This window comes from Convolutriloba macropyga, chromosome 11, assembly GCF_964194025.1.
Source record: "Convolutriloba macropyga chromosome 11, txConMacr16.3, whole genome shotgun sequence".
Lineage (NCBI taxonomy): Eukaryota > Metazoa > Xenacoelomorpha > Acoela > Convolutidae > Convolutriloba > Convolutriloba macropyga.
This window is the reverse complement of record NC_134478.1, coordinates 34,110,471-34,126,694: the sequence shown is the minus strand read 5'-3', so window position 1 is coordinate 34,126,694 and position 16,224 is coordinate 34,110,471. Positions and strand designations below refer to the sequence as shown.

General features: G+C 34.1%; 3 protein-coding genes across 3 annotated transcripts in view; all 3 read right to left on the bottom strand.

Annotated features, from left to right (window-relative positions):
- Nucleotides 1-16,224, bottom strand: part of LOC142349901 (endoplasmic reticulum-Golgi intermediate compartment protein 3-like) — a 448,624-nt gene that overhangs the window by 83,483 nt on the left and 348,917 nt on the right. The window lies entirely within an intron of this gene.
- The window catches only part of LOC142349903 (uncharacterized), a 471,688-nt gene that overhangs the window by 106,555 nt on the left and 348,909 nt on the right, over nucleotides 1-16,224 (bottom strand). The window lies entirely within an intron of this gene.
- Nucleotides 1-16,224, bottom strand: part of LOC142349899 (eukaryotic translation initiation factor 2A-like) — an 87,044-nt gene that overhangs the window by 29,320 nt on the left and 41,500 nt on the right. The window contains exon 6 of the mRNA XM_075401745.1: nucleotides 11,007-11,275. Within this exon, the coding sequence (XP_075257860.1) occupies nucleotides 11,007-11,275 (269 nt within the window). The remainder of the gene's footprint in view (nucleotides 1-11,006; nucleotides 11,276-16,224) is intronic.

Below are 16,224 nucleotides of genomic sequence, written 5' to 3'. Positions count from 1 at the left end.
AAGAAAGTGAGAAAGGAAGTGAGAAAAGAAAGTGAGAAAAGAAAGTGAGAAAAGAAAGTGAGAAAAGAAAGTGAGAAAAGAAAGTGAGAAAAGAAAGTGAGAAAAGAAAGTGAGAAAAGAAAGTGAGAAAAGAAAGTGAGAAAAGAAAGTGAGAAAAGAAAGTTAGAAAAGAAAGTAAGAAAAGAGAGAAAAGAAAGTGAGAAAAGAAAGTGGGAGAGGAGAGTGGGAGAAGAAAGTGAGAAAAGAAAGTGAGAAAAGAAAGTGAGAAAAGAAAGTGAGAAAAAAAAGTGAGAAAAGAAAGTGAGAAAAGAAAGTGAGAAAAGAAAGTTAGAAAAGAAAGTAAGAAAAGAGAGAAAAGAAAGTGAGAAAAGAAAGTGAGAAAAGAAAGCGAGAAAAGAAAGTGAGAAAAGAAAGTGAGAAAAGAAAGTGAGGAAAGTGAGAAAAGAAAGTGAGAAAAAAGGGAGGAAACAATGGGAAAAGAAAATGAGAAAAAAAAGTGAGAAAAGAGAAAAGAAAGTGAGAAAAAAAAGTGAGAAAAGAAAGTGAGAAAAGAAAGTGAGAAAAGAAAGTGATAAAAGTGAGTGATAAAAGTGAGTGAGAAAAGAAAGTGAGAAAAGAAAGTGAGAAAAGAAAGAGAGAAAGTGAGTAAGAAAGTGAGAAAAGAAAGTGAGAAAAGAAAGTGAGAAAAGGAAGTCAGAAAAGAAAGTGAGAAAAGAAAGTGAGAAAAGAAAGTGAGAAAAGAACGTGAGGTAAAAAAGTGAGCAGAGAAAGTGAGAAAAGAGAGTGAGAAAAGAAAGTGAGAAAAGAAAGTAAGAAAGGAAGTGAGAAAAGAAAGTGAGAAAGGAAGTGAGAAAAGAAAGTGAGAAAAGAAAGTGAGAAAAGAAAGTGAGAAAAGAAAGTGAGAAAAGAAAGTGAGAAAAGAAAGTGAGAAAAAAAAGTGAGAAAAGAAAGTGAGAAAAGAAAGTGAGAAAAGAAAGTGAGAAAAGAAAGTTAGAAAAGAAAGTAAGAAAAGAGAGAAAAGAAAGTGAGAAAAGAAAGTGAGAAAAGAAAGTGGGAGAAGAGAGTGGGAGAAGAAAGTGAGAAAAGAAAGTGAGAAAAGAAAGTTAGAAAAGAAAGTAAGAAAAGAGAGAAAAGAAAGTGAGAAAAGAAAGTGAGAAAAGAAAGTGAGAAAAGAAAGTGGGAGAAGAGAGTGGGAGAAGAAAGTGAGAAAAGAAAGTGAGAAAAGAGAGTGAGAAAAGAAAGCGAGAAAAGAAAGTGAGAAAAAAAGTGAGAAAAGAAAGTGAGAAAAGAAAGTGAGAAAAGAAAGTTAGAAAAGAAAGTAAGAAAAGAGAGAAAAGAAAGTGAGAAAAGAAAGTGAGAAAAGAAAGCGAGAAAAGAAAGTGAGAAAAGAAAGTGAGAAAAGAAAGTGAGAAAAGAAAGTGAGGAAAGTGAGAAAAGAAAGTGAGAAAAAAGGGAGGAAACAATGGGAAAAGAAAATGAGAAAAGAAAGTGAGAAAAGAGAGAAAAGAAAGTGAGAAAAGAAAGTGAGAAAGAAAGTGAGAAAAGAAAGTGAGAAAAGAAAGTGATAAAAGTGAGTGATAAAAGTGAGTGAGAAAAGAAAGTGAGAAAAGAAAGTGAGAAAAGAAAGAGAGAAAGTGAATAAAGAAAGTGAGTAAGAAAGTGAGAAAAGAAAGTGAGAAAAGAAAGTGAGAAAAGAAAGTGAGAAAAGAAAGTGAGAAAAGAAAGTGAGAAAAGAACGTGAGAAAAAAAAGTGAGCAGAGAAAGTGAGAAAAGAGAGTGAGAAAAGAAAGTGAGAAAAGAAAGTAAGAAAGGAAGTGAGAAAAGAAAGTGAGAAAGGAAGTGAGAAAAGAAAGTGAGAAAAGAAAGTGAGAAAAGAAAGTGAGAAAAGAAAGTGAGAAAAGAAAGTGAGAAAAGAAAGTGAGAAAAGAAAGTGAGAAAAAAAAGTGAGAAAAGAAAGTGAGAAAAGAAAGTGAGAAAAGAAAGTGAGAAAAGAAGGTTAGAAAAGAAAGTAAGAAAAGAGAGAAAAGAAAGTGAGAAAAGAAAGTGAGAAAAGAAAGTGAGAAAAGAAAGTGAGAAAAGAAAGTGAGAAAAGAAAGTGAGGAAAGAAAGTGAGGAAAGTGAGAAAAGAAAGTGAGAAAAAAGGGAGGAAACAATGGGAAAAGAAAATGAGAAAAGAAAGTGAGAAAAGAGAGAAAAGAAAGTGAGAAAAAAAAGTGAGAAAAGAAAGTGAGAAAAGAAAGTGAGAAAAGAAAGTGATAAAAGTGAGTGATAAAAGTGAGTGAGAAAAGAAAGTGAGAAAAGAAAGTAAGAAAGGAAGTGAGAAAAGAAAGTGAGAAAGGAAGTGAGAAAAGAAAGTGAGAAAAGAAAGTGAGAAAAGAAAGTGAGAAAAGAAAGTGAGAAAAGAAAGTGAGAAAAGAAAGTGAGAAAAGAAAGTGAGAAAAAAAAGTGAGAAAAGAAAGTGAGAAAAGAAAGTGAGAAAAGAAAGTTAGAAAAGAAAGTAAGAAAAGAGAGAAAAGAAAGTGAGAAAAGAAAGTGAGAAAAGAAAGTGAGAAAAGAAAGTGAGAAAAGAAAGTGAGAAAAGAAAGTGAGGAAAGTGAGAAAAGAAAGTGAGAAAAAAGGGAGGAAACAATGGGAAAAGAAAATGAGAAAAGAAAGTGAGAAAAGAGAGAAAAGAAAGCGAGAAAAGAAAGTGAGAAAAAAAAGTGAGAAAAGAAAGTGAGAAAAGAAAGTGATAAAAGTGAGTGATAAAAGTGAGTGAGAAAAGAAAGTGAGAAAAGAAAGTGAGAAAAGAAAGAGAGAAAGTGAGAAAAGAAAGTGAGTAAGAAAGTGAGAAAAGAAAGTGAGAAAAGAAAGTGAGAAAAGGAAGTGAGAAAAGAAAGTGAGAAAAGAAAGTGAGAAAAGAAAGTGAGAAAAGAAAGTGAGAAAAGAACGTGAGAAAAGAACGTGAGAAAAAAAAGTGAGCAGAGAAAGTGAGAAAAGAGAGTGAGAAAAGAAAGTGAGAAAAGAAAGTAAGAAAGGAAGTGAGAAAAGAAAGTGAGAAAGGAAGTGAGAAAAGAAAGTGAGAAAAGAAAGTGAGAAAAGAAAGTGAGAAAAGAAAGTGAGAAAAGAAAGTGAGAAAAGAAAGTGAGAAAAGAACGTGAGAAAAAAAAGTGAGCAGAGAAAGTGAGAAAAGAGAGTGAGAAAAGAAAGTGAGAAAAGAAAGTAAGAAAGGAAGTGAGAAAAGAAAGTAATAAAAGTGAGTGAGAAAAGAAAGTGAAAAAAGAAAGTGAGAAAAGAAAGTGAGAAAAGTGAGAAAAAAAGGGAGAAAAGAAAGTGAGAAAAGAAAGTGAGAAAAGAAAGTGAGAAAAGAAAGTGAGAAAAGAATGTGAGAAAAGAAAGTGAGAAAAGAAAGTGAGAAAAGAAAGTGAGAAAAAAGGGAGGAAACAATGGGAAAAGAAAATGAGAAAAGAAAGTGAGAAAAGAGAGAAAAGAAAGTGAGAAAAGAAAGAAGTGAGAAAAGAAAGTGATAACAGTGAGTGATAAAAGTGAGTGAGAAAAGAAAGTGGGAAAAGAAAGTGAGTAAGAAAGTGAGTAAGAAAGTGAGAAAAGAAAGTGAGAAAAGAAAGTGAGAAAAGGAAGTGAGAAAAGAAAGTGAGAAAAGAAAGTGAGAAAAGAAAGTGAGAAAAGAACGTGAGAAAAAAAGTGAGCAGAGAAAGTGAGAAAAGAGAGTGAGAAAAGAAAGTAAGAAAGGAAGTGAGAAAAGAAAGTGAGAAAAGAAAGTGAGAAAAGAAAGTGAGAAAAGAAAGTGAGAAAAGAAAGTGAGAAAAGAAAGTGAGAAAAGAAAGTGAGAAAAGAAAGTGAGAAAAGAAAGTGAGAAAAGAAAGTGAGAAAAGAAAGTGAGAAAAGAACGTGAGAAAAAAAAGTTAGCAGAGAAAGTGAGAAAAGAGAGTGAGAAAAGAAAGTGAGAAAAGAAAGTGAGAAAAGAAAGTAAGAAAGGAAGTTAGAAAAGAAAGTAATAAAAGTGAGTGAGAAAAGAAAGTGAAAAAAGAAAGTGAGAAAAGAAAGTGAGAAAAGTGAGAAAAGAAAGTGAGAAAAGAAAGTGAGAAAAGAAAGTGAGAAAAGAAAGTGAGAAAAAAGGGAGGAAAAAATGAGAAAAGAAAATGAGAAAAGAAAGTGAGAAAAAAGAGAAAAGAAAGTGAGAAAAGAAAGTGAGAAAAGAAAGTGAAAAAAGTGAGAAAAAAAGTGAGAAAAGAAAGTGAGAAAAGAAAGTGAGAAAAGAAAGTGAGAAAAGAAAATGAGAAAAGAAAGTGAGACAAGAAAGTGATAAAAGTGAGTGAGAAAAGAAAGTGAGAAAAGAAAGTGAGAAAAGAAAGTGAGAAAGAAAGTGAGAACAGAAAGTGAGAAAAGAAAGTGAGAACAGAAAGTGAGAAAAGAAAGTGAGAAAAAAGGGAGGAAAAAATGGGAAAAGAAAATGAGAAAAGAAAGTGAGAAAAGAGAGAAAAGAAAGTGAGAAAAGAAAGTGAGAAAAGAAAGAAAGTGAGAAAAGAAAGTGAGAAAAGAAAGTGAGAAAGGAAAGTGAGAAAAGAAAGTGAGAAAAGAAAGTGAGAAAAAAAGCGAAAAAAGAAAGTGAGAAAAGAAAGTGAGAAAAGAAAGTGAGAAAAAAAAGTGAGAAAAGAGAGTGAGAAAAGAAAGTGAGAAAAATAAGTGAGAAAAGAAAGTGAGAAAAGAAAGTGAGAAAAAAAATTGAAAAAAGAAACTGAGAAAAGAAAGTGAGAATAAAGGGAGGAAAAAATGAGAAAAGAAAGTGAGAAAAGAAAAAGAGAAAAGAGAGAAGAAAGTGAGAAAAGAAAGTGAGAAAAGAAAGTGAGAAAAGAAAGTGATAAAAGTTATTGAGAAAAGAAAGTGAAAAAAGAACGTGAGAAAAGAAAGTGAGAAAAGTGAGAAAAAAAGGGAGAAAAGAAAGTGAGAAAAGAAAGTGAGAAGAGTTAGAAAAGAAAGTAAGAAAAGAAAAAGAGAAAAGAACGTGAGAAAAGAAAGTGAGGAAAGTGAGAAAAAAATGAGAAAAGAAAGTGAGAAAAGAAAGTGAGAAAAGAAAGTGAGAAAAGGAATTGAGGAAAGTGAGAAAAGAAAGTGAGAAAAAAGGGAGGAAAAAATGAGAAAAGAAAATGAGAAAAGAAAGTGAGAAAAGAAAAAGAGAAAAGAGAGAAGAAAGTGAGAAAAGAAAGTGATAAAAGTGAGTGAGAAAAGAAAGTGAAAAAAGAAAGTGAGAAAAGAAAATGAGAAAAGTGAGAAAAAAAGTGAGAAAAGAAAGTGAGAAAAGAAAATGAGAAAACAAAGTGAGAAAAGAAAAAAATAAAAGAGAAGAAAATGAGAAAAGAAAGTGAGAAGAGAAAGTGAGAAAAGAAAGTGAGAAAAGAAAGTGATAAAAGTGAGTGACAAAAGAAAGTGAGAAAAGAAAGAGAGAAAGTGAGAAAAGAAAGTGAGAAAAGAAAGTGATAAAAGTGAGTGACAAAAGAAAGTGAGAAAAGAAAGAGAGAAAGTGAGAAAGAAAGTGAGAAAAGAATGTGAGAAAAGAAAATGAGAAAAGAAAGTGAGAAAAGAGAGAAAAGAAAGTGAGAAAAAAAAAGTGAGAAAAGAAAGTGAGAAAAGAAAGTGAGAAAAGAAAGTGATAAAAGTGAGTGATAAAAGTGAGTGAGAAAAGAAAGTGAGAAAAGAAAGTGAGAAAAGAAAGAGAAAGTGAGAAAAGAAAGTGAGTAAGAAAGTGAGTAAGAAAGTGAGAAAAGAAAGTGAGAAAAGAAAGTGAGAAAAGGAAGTGAGAAAAGAAAGTGATAAAAATTATTAAGAAAAGAAAATGAAAAAAGAAAGTGAGAAAAGAAAGTGAGAAAAGAAAGTGATAAAAGTTATTGAGAAAAGAAAGTGAAAAAAGAAAGTGAGAAAAGAAAGTGAGAAAAGTGAGAAAAAAAGGGAGAAAAGAAAGTGAGAAAAGAAAGTGAGAAAAGAGTTAGAAAAGAAAGTAAGAAAAGAAAAAGTGAAAAGAACGTGAGAAAAGAAAGTGAGGAAAGTGAGAAAAAAATGAGAAAAGAAAGTGAGAAAAGAAAGTGAGAAAAATAAGTGAGAAAAGAAAGTGAGAAAAGAAAGTGAGAAAAGAAAGTGAGAAAAGGAATTGAGGAAAGTGAGAAAAGAAAGTGAGAAAAAAGGGAGGAAAAAATGAGAAAAGAAAATGAGAAAAGAAAGTGAGAAAAGAAAAAGAGAAAAGAGAGAAGAAAGTGAGAAAAGAAAGTGAGAAAAGAAAGTGATAAAAGTGAGTGAGAAAAGAAAGTGAAAAAAGAAAGTGAGAAAAGAAAATGAGAAAAGTGAGAAAAAAAGTGAGAAAAGAAAGTGAGAAAAGAAAATGAGAAAACAAAGTGAGAAAAGAAAAAAAGAAAAGAGAGAAGAAAGTGAGAAAAGAAAGTGAGAAAAGAAAGTGAGAAAAGAAAGTGATAAAAGTGAGTGACAAAAGAAAGTGAGAAAAGAAAGAGAGAAAGTGAGAAAAGAAAGTGAGAAAAGAAAGTGATAAAAGTGAGTGATAAAAGTGAGTGAGAAAAGAAAGTGAGAAAAGAAAGTGAGAAAAGAAAGAGAAAGTGAGAAAAGAAAGTGAGTAAGAAAGTGAGTAAGAAAGTGAGAAAAGAAAGTGAGAAAAGAAAGTGAGAAAAGGAAGTGAGAAAAGAAAGTGAAAAGAAAGTGAAAAGAAAGTGAGAAAAGAAAGTGAGAAAAGAAAGTGAGAAAAGAACGTGAGAAAAAAAAGTGAGCAGAGAAAGTGAGAAAAGAGAGTGAGAAAAGAAAGTGAGAAAAGAAAGTAAGAAAGGAAGTGAGAAAAGAAAGTGAGAAAAGAAAGTGAGAAAAGAAAGTGATAAAAGTTATTGAGAAAAGAAAGTGAAAAAAGAAAGTGAGAAAAGAAAGTGAGAAAAGTGAGAAAAAAAGGGAGAAAAGAAAGTGAGAAAAGAAAGTGAGAAAAGAGTTAGAAAAGAAAGTAAGAAAAGAAAAAGAGAAAAGAACGTGAGAAAAGAAAGTGAGAAAAGAAAGTGAGAAAAAAATGAGAAAAGAAAGTGAGAAAAATAAGTGAGAAAAGAAAGTGAGAAAAGAAAGTGAGAAAAGAAAGTGAGAAAAGGAATTGAGAAAAGAAAGTGAGAAAAAAAAGTGAGAAAAAAGGGAGGAAAAAATGAGAAAAGAAAATGAGAAAAGAAAGTGAGAAAAGAAAAAGAGAAAAGAGAGAAGAAAGTGAGAAAAGAAAGGGAGAAAAGAAAGTGAGAAAAGAAAGTGATAAAAGTGAGTGAGAAAAGAAAGTGAAAAAAGAAAGTGAGAAAAGAAAATGAGAAAAGCGAGAAAAGAAAGTGAAAAAAAATTGAGAAAAGAAAGTGAGAAAAGAAAGTGAGAAAAGAAAGTGAGAAAAGAAAGTGAGAAAAGAAAGTGAGAAAAGAAAGTGATAAAAGTGAGTGACAAAAGAAAGTGAGAAAAGAAAGAGAGAAAGTGAGAAAGAAAGTGAGAAAAGAATGTGAGAAAAGAAAATGAGAAAAGAAAGTGAGAAAAGAGAGAAAAGAAAGTGAGAAAAAAAAGTGAGAAAAGAAAGTGAGAAAAGAAAGTGAGAAAAGAAAGTGATAAAAGTGAGTGATAAAAGTGAGTGAGAAAAGAAAGTGAGAAAAGAAAGTGAGAAAAGAAAGAGAAAGTGAGAAAAGAAAGTGAGTAAGAAAGTGAGTAAGAAAGCGAGAAAAGAAAGTGAGAAAAGAAAGTGAGAAAAGGAAGTGAGAAAAGAAAGTGAGAACAGAAAGTGAGAAAAGAAAGTGAGAAAAGAAAGTGAGAAAAGAACGTGAGAAAAAAAAGTGAGCAGAGAAAGTGAGAAAAGAGAGTGAGAAAAGAAAGTGAGAAAAGAAAGTAAGAAAGGAAGTGAGAAAAGAAAGTGAGAAAGGAAGTGAGAAAAGAAAGTGAGAAAAGAAAGTGAGAAAAGAAAGTGAGAAAAAAAGTGAGCAGAGAAAGTGAGAAAAGAGAGTGAGAAAAGAAAGTGAGAAAGGAAGTGAGAAAAGAAAGTGAGAAAGGAAGTGAGAAAAGAAAGTGAGAAAAGAAAGAGAGAAAAGAAAGTGAGAAAAGAAAGTGAGAAAAGAAAGTGAGAAAAGAAAGTGAGAAAAGAAAGTAAGAAAAGAAAGTGAGAAAAGAAAGTGAGAAAGAAAGCGAGAAAAGAAAGCGAGAAAAAACGTGAGAAAAGAAAGTGAGAAAAGAAAGTGAGAACAGAAAGTGAGAAAAGAACGTGAAAAAAAGTGAGCAGAGAAAGTGAGAAGATAAAGTGAGAAAAGAAAGTGAGAAGAGAAAGTGAGAAAAGAAAGTGAGAGAAAAGACAAAGAAAGTGAGAAACGAAAGTGCGGAAAGTGAGCAAAAGAAGGTCTTTTTGATAGTTGTTCTCAATCTATCTATTTCGGGGCACTTTCTTAAGGCCCTGCTCAACTTTTTAGGTTTCTTTCTGTCAGACTCTTGGCTTTTCGTTTTATAGACAGAATAATTTAATGCCGTCTGCAACCGCTCAACAGCAACCATAATTTGTTGCTCAAATTTTTGATCTCAGCTTTAAAGCTTTGCTGCAGTCCTTTTATTGGTAAAGCAGTCATTTCTGAAAGTTATCTTTAACGAAGAAAAGCGAAGAACGTTTTAGCCAAGAAAAGCGACGAAAAGTTTTAGCGAAGAAAAGTCAGGAGGATAACTGAATTGCAGGATAAGAGTCTGAGAAAATGAAAAAAATCTGAGCAAAACCTCACGAACCTTTAGAACAGTTCAGACCTGCCCGCCCTAATTAATTTTAATCACCAATGGATGCTTACCAAATGGTTGGCCATCTGGGATATGCAAAAAGGAATGATAATATGTAAAAAGAACAATAAGTATTGCATTTAAGCAACTCAATGTAACGGTTAACCTCAGTTAAATGTCAACAGCTCAAGGTCTCACACGCGTGCACGCAAACACACATACATACACACACACACACGCGCAAACAGGTTCACACACAAACGCACAAGGACAAAATTCAAAGGTTGTACTCCAAGCCATGGTTAACGTCAGTTAAATTTTATCAGTTGAAGGTCACAAACACACAAACACACACAAACACAGTCACATAGACGTAAGCGGTCAAGTTAAAAGAACGTTCGAAAACAAATCGAACGTTTGAAAAGCAAGCAAACGTTCGAAAACTAATCAAACGTTCAAAAACGAATTGAACGTCCCAAAACCGAAAAGAGCAAAATGATCATTTGAATGCCTACGTGCACACACACACACATACGCACGCACACTTATAAAACCAAGTCACAGAACACGCTGCATTTTTAAGGACCGTTAAAACATGAAGATTGGCGCTTAAACATGGTGGTATAGGATGCATGCATTACGCTAGGCTGCATGTTTAAGGGACGCTAAAACATGTGAAGATAGGCGCTTAAACATGGTGGTATAGCATTCGAGTTAGAATTAATATATAGATTGTATGATTTACTGAACAAAAAGCAGATTTGAAGTGGTTGTGACGTCATATTGTCGTAACAAAAATCTTGACGATGAAATAAATAAAAACATAGCCAGTAGAATACCGCAAACGACTCGAATCGTCGTGCATTATAATCTCTAACCTAACTTTACCAAAATCAGAACATCAAAATAGACAAGAGAAAAAAACAAAAGTAGCCCAACAAACCACATTAAAGTGTTTTAAAAATACCGACAATTTTTAGGTGCGGGGGGCGGGGGGGGAAGCTAGGTGGGGTGGGTGGGTAGATAGGTTGGGGAGGTGGGTAGTTGGGGGGGGGGGTAGGTGGGGGTTAGATAGGTGAAGGGAGGGGGTAGTTTGGGGGGGGGGGTAAATTGGGGCGGTGGGGTGGGGGGTGGGTTTAGGTAGGTAGGTAGGTGGGTGGGTAGATAGGTTGGGGAGGTGGGTAGTGCTGGGGTAGTTGGGGGGGGGGGGGGTAGGTGGGGGTAGCTAGGTGAAGAGAGGGGGTAGGGGTAGGTGCGGGGTAAGATGGGGGGGTGCGGTGGGGGGGGAGTAGTTAGGTGGGTGGGGGGGGGTTGTGAGGTGTAGTTTAGATAATTAGGGGTGACTTATATAGGAGCAAAAAATCTCAAAATGACCTCTTCACCTTGAAAATTACCAGCAGTTCCTAATTACTATACATTCCAAACGAAGCTACAGTTAAAGTCCAATGTTCGAAAACAGAAAACATAGCCGGCAGATTGCCGGAATAGCTGCGAAAGATTAGACGTGCCATATAATAGAGATAGAAACAGATACAGATCTAAATTGAAAAAAAATTGACGCCGCTCAAAATACTAGGCTAAAAAACATTCAGCAATAAATTAATACAGCTTGTTAAAATTCATTCCACAGAAGCCTCTTATTAGGGACCTTTACTGCACATAGGAGTTCCTTTGACCTTAAACAAATTCAAATTAAACTTAAGTTTTAAAGTGCAAAAGTCATTTTATTGAGTGAGGTAAGTCACGTATGATCAAAATCTAATCACGCAATTAACCTAAAAACTTTTGCTAAAGCGAATGAGAAATGACGTCACGCGTGCAAATGCCGTTAGTGAGAAGAAGAAGTCATTCAGAAAATTTGACTTTTTCAGCTTTGCGGTGTGAACAAATGTAAAACGAAAAAAGAGCGTCAGACGACGAAACAAAAAAAAACCAAGAGCACCGCAATATAGCTACGCTCAGCTTACAGCTTCGCAGCTATAATTAACAATCAAAAATGGAGGTAAATGCTCGAACAGAAAGAAGTCAAAATTCAAGTCATGGACAAACTTGCTTTCTGCTAAAAAAAACCTGTAGAATCTCAATACTCCTCTTCGAGTCGTAAAAAGACAGAGCACCAATACAATCCAATTCTTGGATCGTAAAAAAACCAAGAGCACCGCAATATAGCTTCGCTCAGCTTAAAGCTTCGCAGCTATAAAAAACAGTGTTCATGTTATTTATTGTGGTGCTGACAACATATAGGTTGGTACTACCTTGAGTGTGGGTGAATGGGTTGCTAGCAGTAATCTCTCCCCACATGGAGACCATTCAAACAGCGTGATGTCTGCGAAGTCAATAACTTTGGCAATAAGACTGAGGGTGGGCCTGTGCCAGATCTCCACGTTGCTCCGGATAGCACCATGTCCGTAGAGAGCCAACAAATGGCCTTGGGGTGAGAAGCGACAGGCACTCCGCAGTCCAGTGCCAAAATCGTAGACTGAACTGCACTTGGAATTGAATAGCGACGCCTTGGAAGGCATATCTAAAATAAAACAAAACATTGACCTTTTTATCATAAAGTTACAGGCTGAGTGTTGTCTACAAATGTATTATTTAGAACAGCTATGTTTCGCATGGTTCAGAACCGAATCATCCACTTAATTTGACCTTGAAATAGAGAACGATTCAACTCTCTCCCAACAGAAAGTACAGCATGCGTCTAATTGAGAGCTAAAAACAAACATACCTGACAAATTGCCGGAAAATAGCCGCCATTGATCCCCACACAACCCCTCTTGGAATTGAAAAAAAAAACGAATAAAAGTTGATTGTACAAATTTTTTTTAAGTGCGAGTTATTTCGCTTGGACAGACAACCTCCTGTTTCTCAATCAGAGGATACATAGATTGGTATTCAGACCAAAAAACATTGCTGGTAGCTAAAACTAATAAAAACACAGCCCGAACATGGGACATCTAAAAGTGAGCTTTATGGGTTTGTATCGTTTCTATGTTTTTCGTTCATTTTAGATTGCTCTGCTGAGCAAATGCTGTTTTAAACCACTTCCAGTAGAACGAACGAAGAGTACAACTAGCCTATAGAAGTTTAGAAGATAACACGCAAAATAACAAAGCGGTAAAATGAAGTAAAATGAAGCAGATTTTTGTCTAGCGAAGTAAAAGAAACAATAAGACCGCTATTAACATTCATCTCAGACGGCTGAGATGAAGGTGGCTATCAAACATAACCGACTAACGTAGATGCATTGCTCTCTCAGTAGTAGCCAGCTAGGGCTTCCTGATGACAGCATTAAGGTGGGTGAGACTTGACGGTGGGTGTCAAACTTCTAAGAACCGCTCTTCGCACAATGAATTTATGTCTCCTCAACAGTCTCGGTGAGTCGCAGAATCTTAGAGACTAGTAAGGCGTAAAACTCTAAGAGATCTGCTCGGTAACATAATTCCCTCCGGGCTTTACCGGCTTAATCCGTTTCCGAGGACAAGAAGTTGACATGTCAATGTTAAAATAACGATGAATAGGTCAAGCGAAAAATCGCATTAAAAAAGACCACAATACAAAGATATTTGCTACCAACTTCGTTTACGAGCAATTAAAAATAAAGTTGGATCAACTCTTCTGTTAACAAATGCTGGGGGATTGGTTCTACTGTATCCTGCTTCATTGCGGCCCCGGGTAGGGCAGGGATAAGAGATCTCCATAATAGATTATAGGCCGCTAAGATTATTTGAAATGAACCCCTTTCAACAATAAACAAATTAAATTCGCGTTTAGTGGTACACTGTTGCCAATTGGAGTTCACCTGCTCATAATTTTGAGTGAGAACAATTTAGATCAAGCAAAACCCGGATGTCACGGATGTTAAATTCAACTGAAAAAGTCAAAACGATCAGGAGAAACATTTTGCATTAAAAAACATAAACATTTTGCATTAAAAAACATTGAAAGACTCCGTTCTATAGACGAAGCCAAGACTTGTACTATTTAAACAACTAAGGTTTGTACAACCTAACCTCACTTCAAAAACATACCCGGCAGATTGCCGGAAAATGGCCGCCGTTGATTCCAATAAGCATGATTGGGATTGAAAGAATAGATATTGAAAAAAGAAGATTTTTGTACAAAAACATTTTTAAGTCCGATTTATTTTGATGGCATTTCGTAGTTGAACATACTTCTGTTTCTTAGAGAGAGGCTACAGGGGCTACTATCAATACCAATAAGCATTAGAGAGAGGTAAATAATACTTATAGGAACGACGTTCAAATAGCGGGCATGTAAAATTGGGCTTTATGGGTTTATCTCGTTTCTATTTCTGACTTCAGTTTTTTATTCTGACTCTGTTCATTTTGAATTGCTTTGCTGAGCAACTGATTCTCAAATTCACTTTTAGCAGAATGAGAGAAGAGAGAAACTAGCCTAGAGAAGTCAAAAAGATATCACGCAAAATGTTGAAAAAGCGGCAAAATGAGGTGAAATGAAAAATTTTTTATTCGACAACTAAAAAAACATAGCAGGACAAGTCCTGAAATAAAATTCGAAGAAGTGAATGAAAAACTTAGAAGTACTCTTCCTGACCAGCAGATCACGTGAACAATGCCAGCGAAAACAGAAACAAAATCATCTCCAAAAATCTGAGAAATTAAAACAATCAAAAAAACAGAACAAAAATATACTCATTGCTAAAACTCTTGAAGCTTTTACCCCTAAGGCAAAATTCGATCTCTTTAATTATACCTATTTCAAAACATGTTCCAAACCAATTTTTGTTTCTGAAATCGGTCCAGTATTATATCTGCAATGACTGAAAGAAACTCCTTGGCCCTTTAACATCGATTAACCCGAAAATGACCGAAAAATTCAACAAAAAATCAATTAACGTTAATGAAACGTTAATGAACGTTGATGATCGGTAACGTTAATGAAACGTTACCGAATGAAAAGTTAATGAAACGTTAATCAATTAACGTTAATGAAACGTTAATGAACGTTAATAATCCGTAACGTTAATGAAACGTTACGGAAAATCGTTATATTAAAATCTTCAGAATCGTTTCTGTGTATCTAGAGGCTATTAGACGCCATCCCGTAACCCAATTCCAAGCCTCCAAAAATTCATGGGCTCACAGACCGATAGGCAATAATTTTTAGAAAAAACTTCAAATTTCAAACAATAGAAATTCTTTCAAAAAAATGTAGAAAACCATTCACTTGCCCCCTATCAACTATTTAATAACATACTATCAAACCTTGGATGAGGTTAGCTGGCTACTGAGGTGAGAAAAACTGACTAAAAGACAAAAGTTTTGGAAAAAATTAAAAAAAAATGCAAATTCTATCAAGAATTTTCTAAAATTCGAAAGGTTAAATTGTTGAAAACAAATCCATTCAAACTAACAACAATGCAGTAACTTTGAAGGCTGATCTGTTATATTTTGATTAAAAATCTGCATACGTTATTGCTGCCTCTATTAGCTGATCTCAAATAACATTCATTTAGAGTGACACACACCCGTTTGACCTTATCTCTTTGAATTAAAGTAAATAAAAGTCAATTTCAAAGTGAGGAAGTCATTTTTGAGAGTGAGTAAGTCGCTCCACTGAGAGCGAAAAATGACGTCACACATGCAATTCAGTTGAAATTGCATGAACGAATGAACAAAAAGTGGCTGTGACGTCATATGGTCGTAACAAAAATCATGACGACGAAATAAAAAACATAACAGGACAAGTCCTGACGTACAATTCAAAGAATTTATAATGAATAAACAGAAAACTAGACCAAACACGGACTATGAATGGATTGTGAAAACCATTTAGAAAAAAATCCAATACAAAAGATCGAACAAACTAAAAAAATCAAAGTGAAATTGCCGCATGTGAACAAAAAACCACTAGCAAGAAAGCGAATTTTTGTTCAAACACCGTTTGCTCTCTCTACTATAAAATTAGAGTGAAAAAATTTCACGCCGCAAAACCAATCGCTTTTTCGCTCCACTTCCTGTTTCGGCGTGATCAATATCACCACTCCAATTTGACTTCAAAAATCATGAAAATGTGTGAACAGATCTTAAAAAAAACATAGCCGGAAGAATTCCGGAAACGACTCGAAGTGGAAATCCACTTAAATGCCATTCAACTACTCATCAGACAAAACGTGCCTCCACTAATTTAGGATTGTCTTTAAACAAAACCATAGAACAAAAAAGTAAAAAAATCAAATCTACTAAAATATGACAAATCTGATCAAAATTTGTCATCAATCGAGACCCCGAAATAACTATCTTTGTCAAAATTACTTTATCAACACAACAAGTACCTACTAAAACCACTTATGAGAAATTTTTAAAAAAACTGGATGCCAAACCATGAAAAAATAAACTCTTACAAACAACTGACTTAAAAACCTGAAAAATTTCAAATTCTTTCAATATTACAAAAGCACATAAATCCAAAGGGATTTTTTTTCAGCGAGTAGGGTATCCAGATGATCCTAAAGCAGTAGGCAAGTCATAAAAGGCTAAGAAATTTATCTAAAGAACAGAAAAAAAAACGAAAAACTGCAAAAAATTAAGAAAAATAGTTCCAATTTTCGCTATTTTTCGTCATATTTCTCAGCAAAAAACTGCTTCATATCCACAAAACTGCAACTATTTGTTAACTAGAAGCATCTCAAGTAATAGGGGTCTTTTCAATACCCATTTGAGGCAGTAAAACAAAACAAAAGTAAAAAAAGTTGCAAAAATTAGCCCAAAAATCAGCAAAATACATGAAAAAACTCCGAATTAGAATAAAATTCATATAACTTACAATAAACCTTCAAACCACTACCAACACCAGCCTAAAATTTAAAGAAAATCATAACCAAACCACTTAACCAAAAAAATTGGAAAAATTGCTTTAAAATGCCGCACGTGAACAAAAAATTTCACTCGCTTACAGAAATTTTTTTCACACCTCAATTTCTCGCTCTCTAGAAAACAGCGATATGAACAAAAAACACCACTCCCTTTTCGCTCCACTTTTCATTTTGTTCAGCAACAAAATCACTCCGATTTTTTCACGTGTTTCATTTCCCGCTTCAAAATTCACTCCAATAAAATTGATTAAAAAAAAGACTTCTCCAATACTCCTCTTCGAGTCGTAAAAAGACAGCGCCCCAATACAATTCAAATTTTTTGAATTGTAAAAATAGGAGCGCTATAATAGCCGGCTGAGAAGATGAGGGCGGCTATTAAACAAGTAATTCTTTAGGAAATCTAGAACTAAGATTACTATCGTAAAACAATGACAAATATTATTATACAAAGAATACAACAATGTTAATATCCAGTTTCTCCCTGGAAATGACCCTCTCATTAAGGCTCTGCTCAACTGACTTTCCTTCAAACAGTACCGATCTAAGGCGACAAACAACGCTTAGAAAAAATATAAGCAACAGGTCTTTATTACAAAAGAGATCCCCTTTAGTTT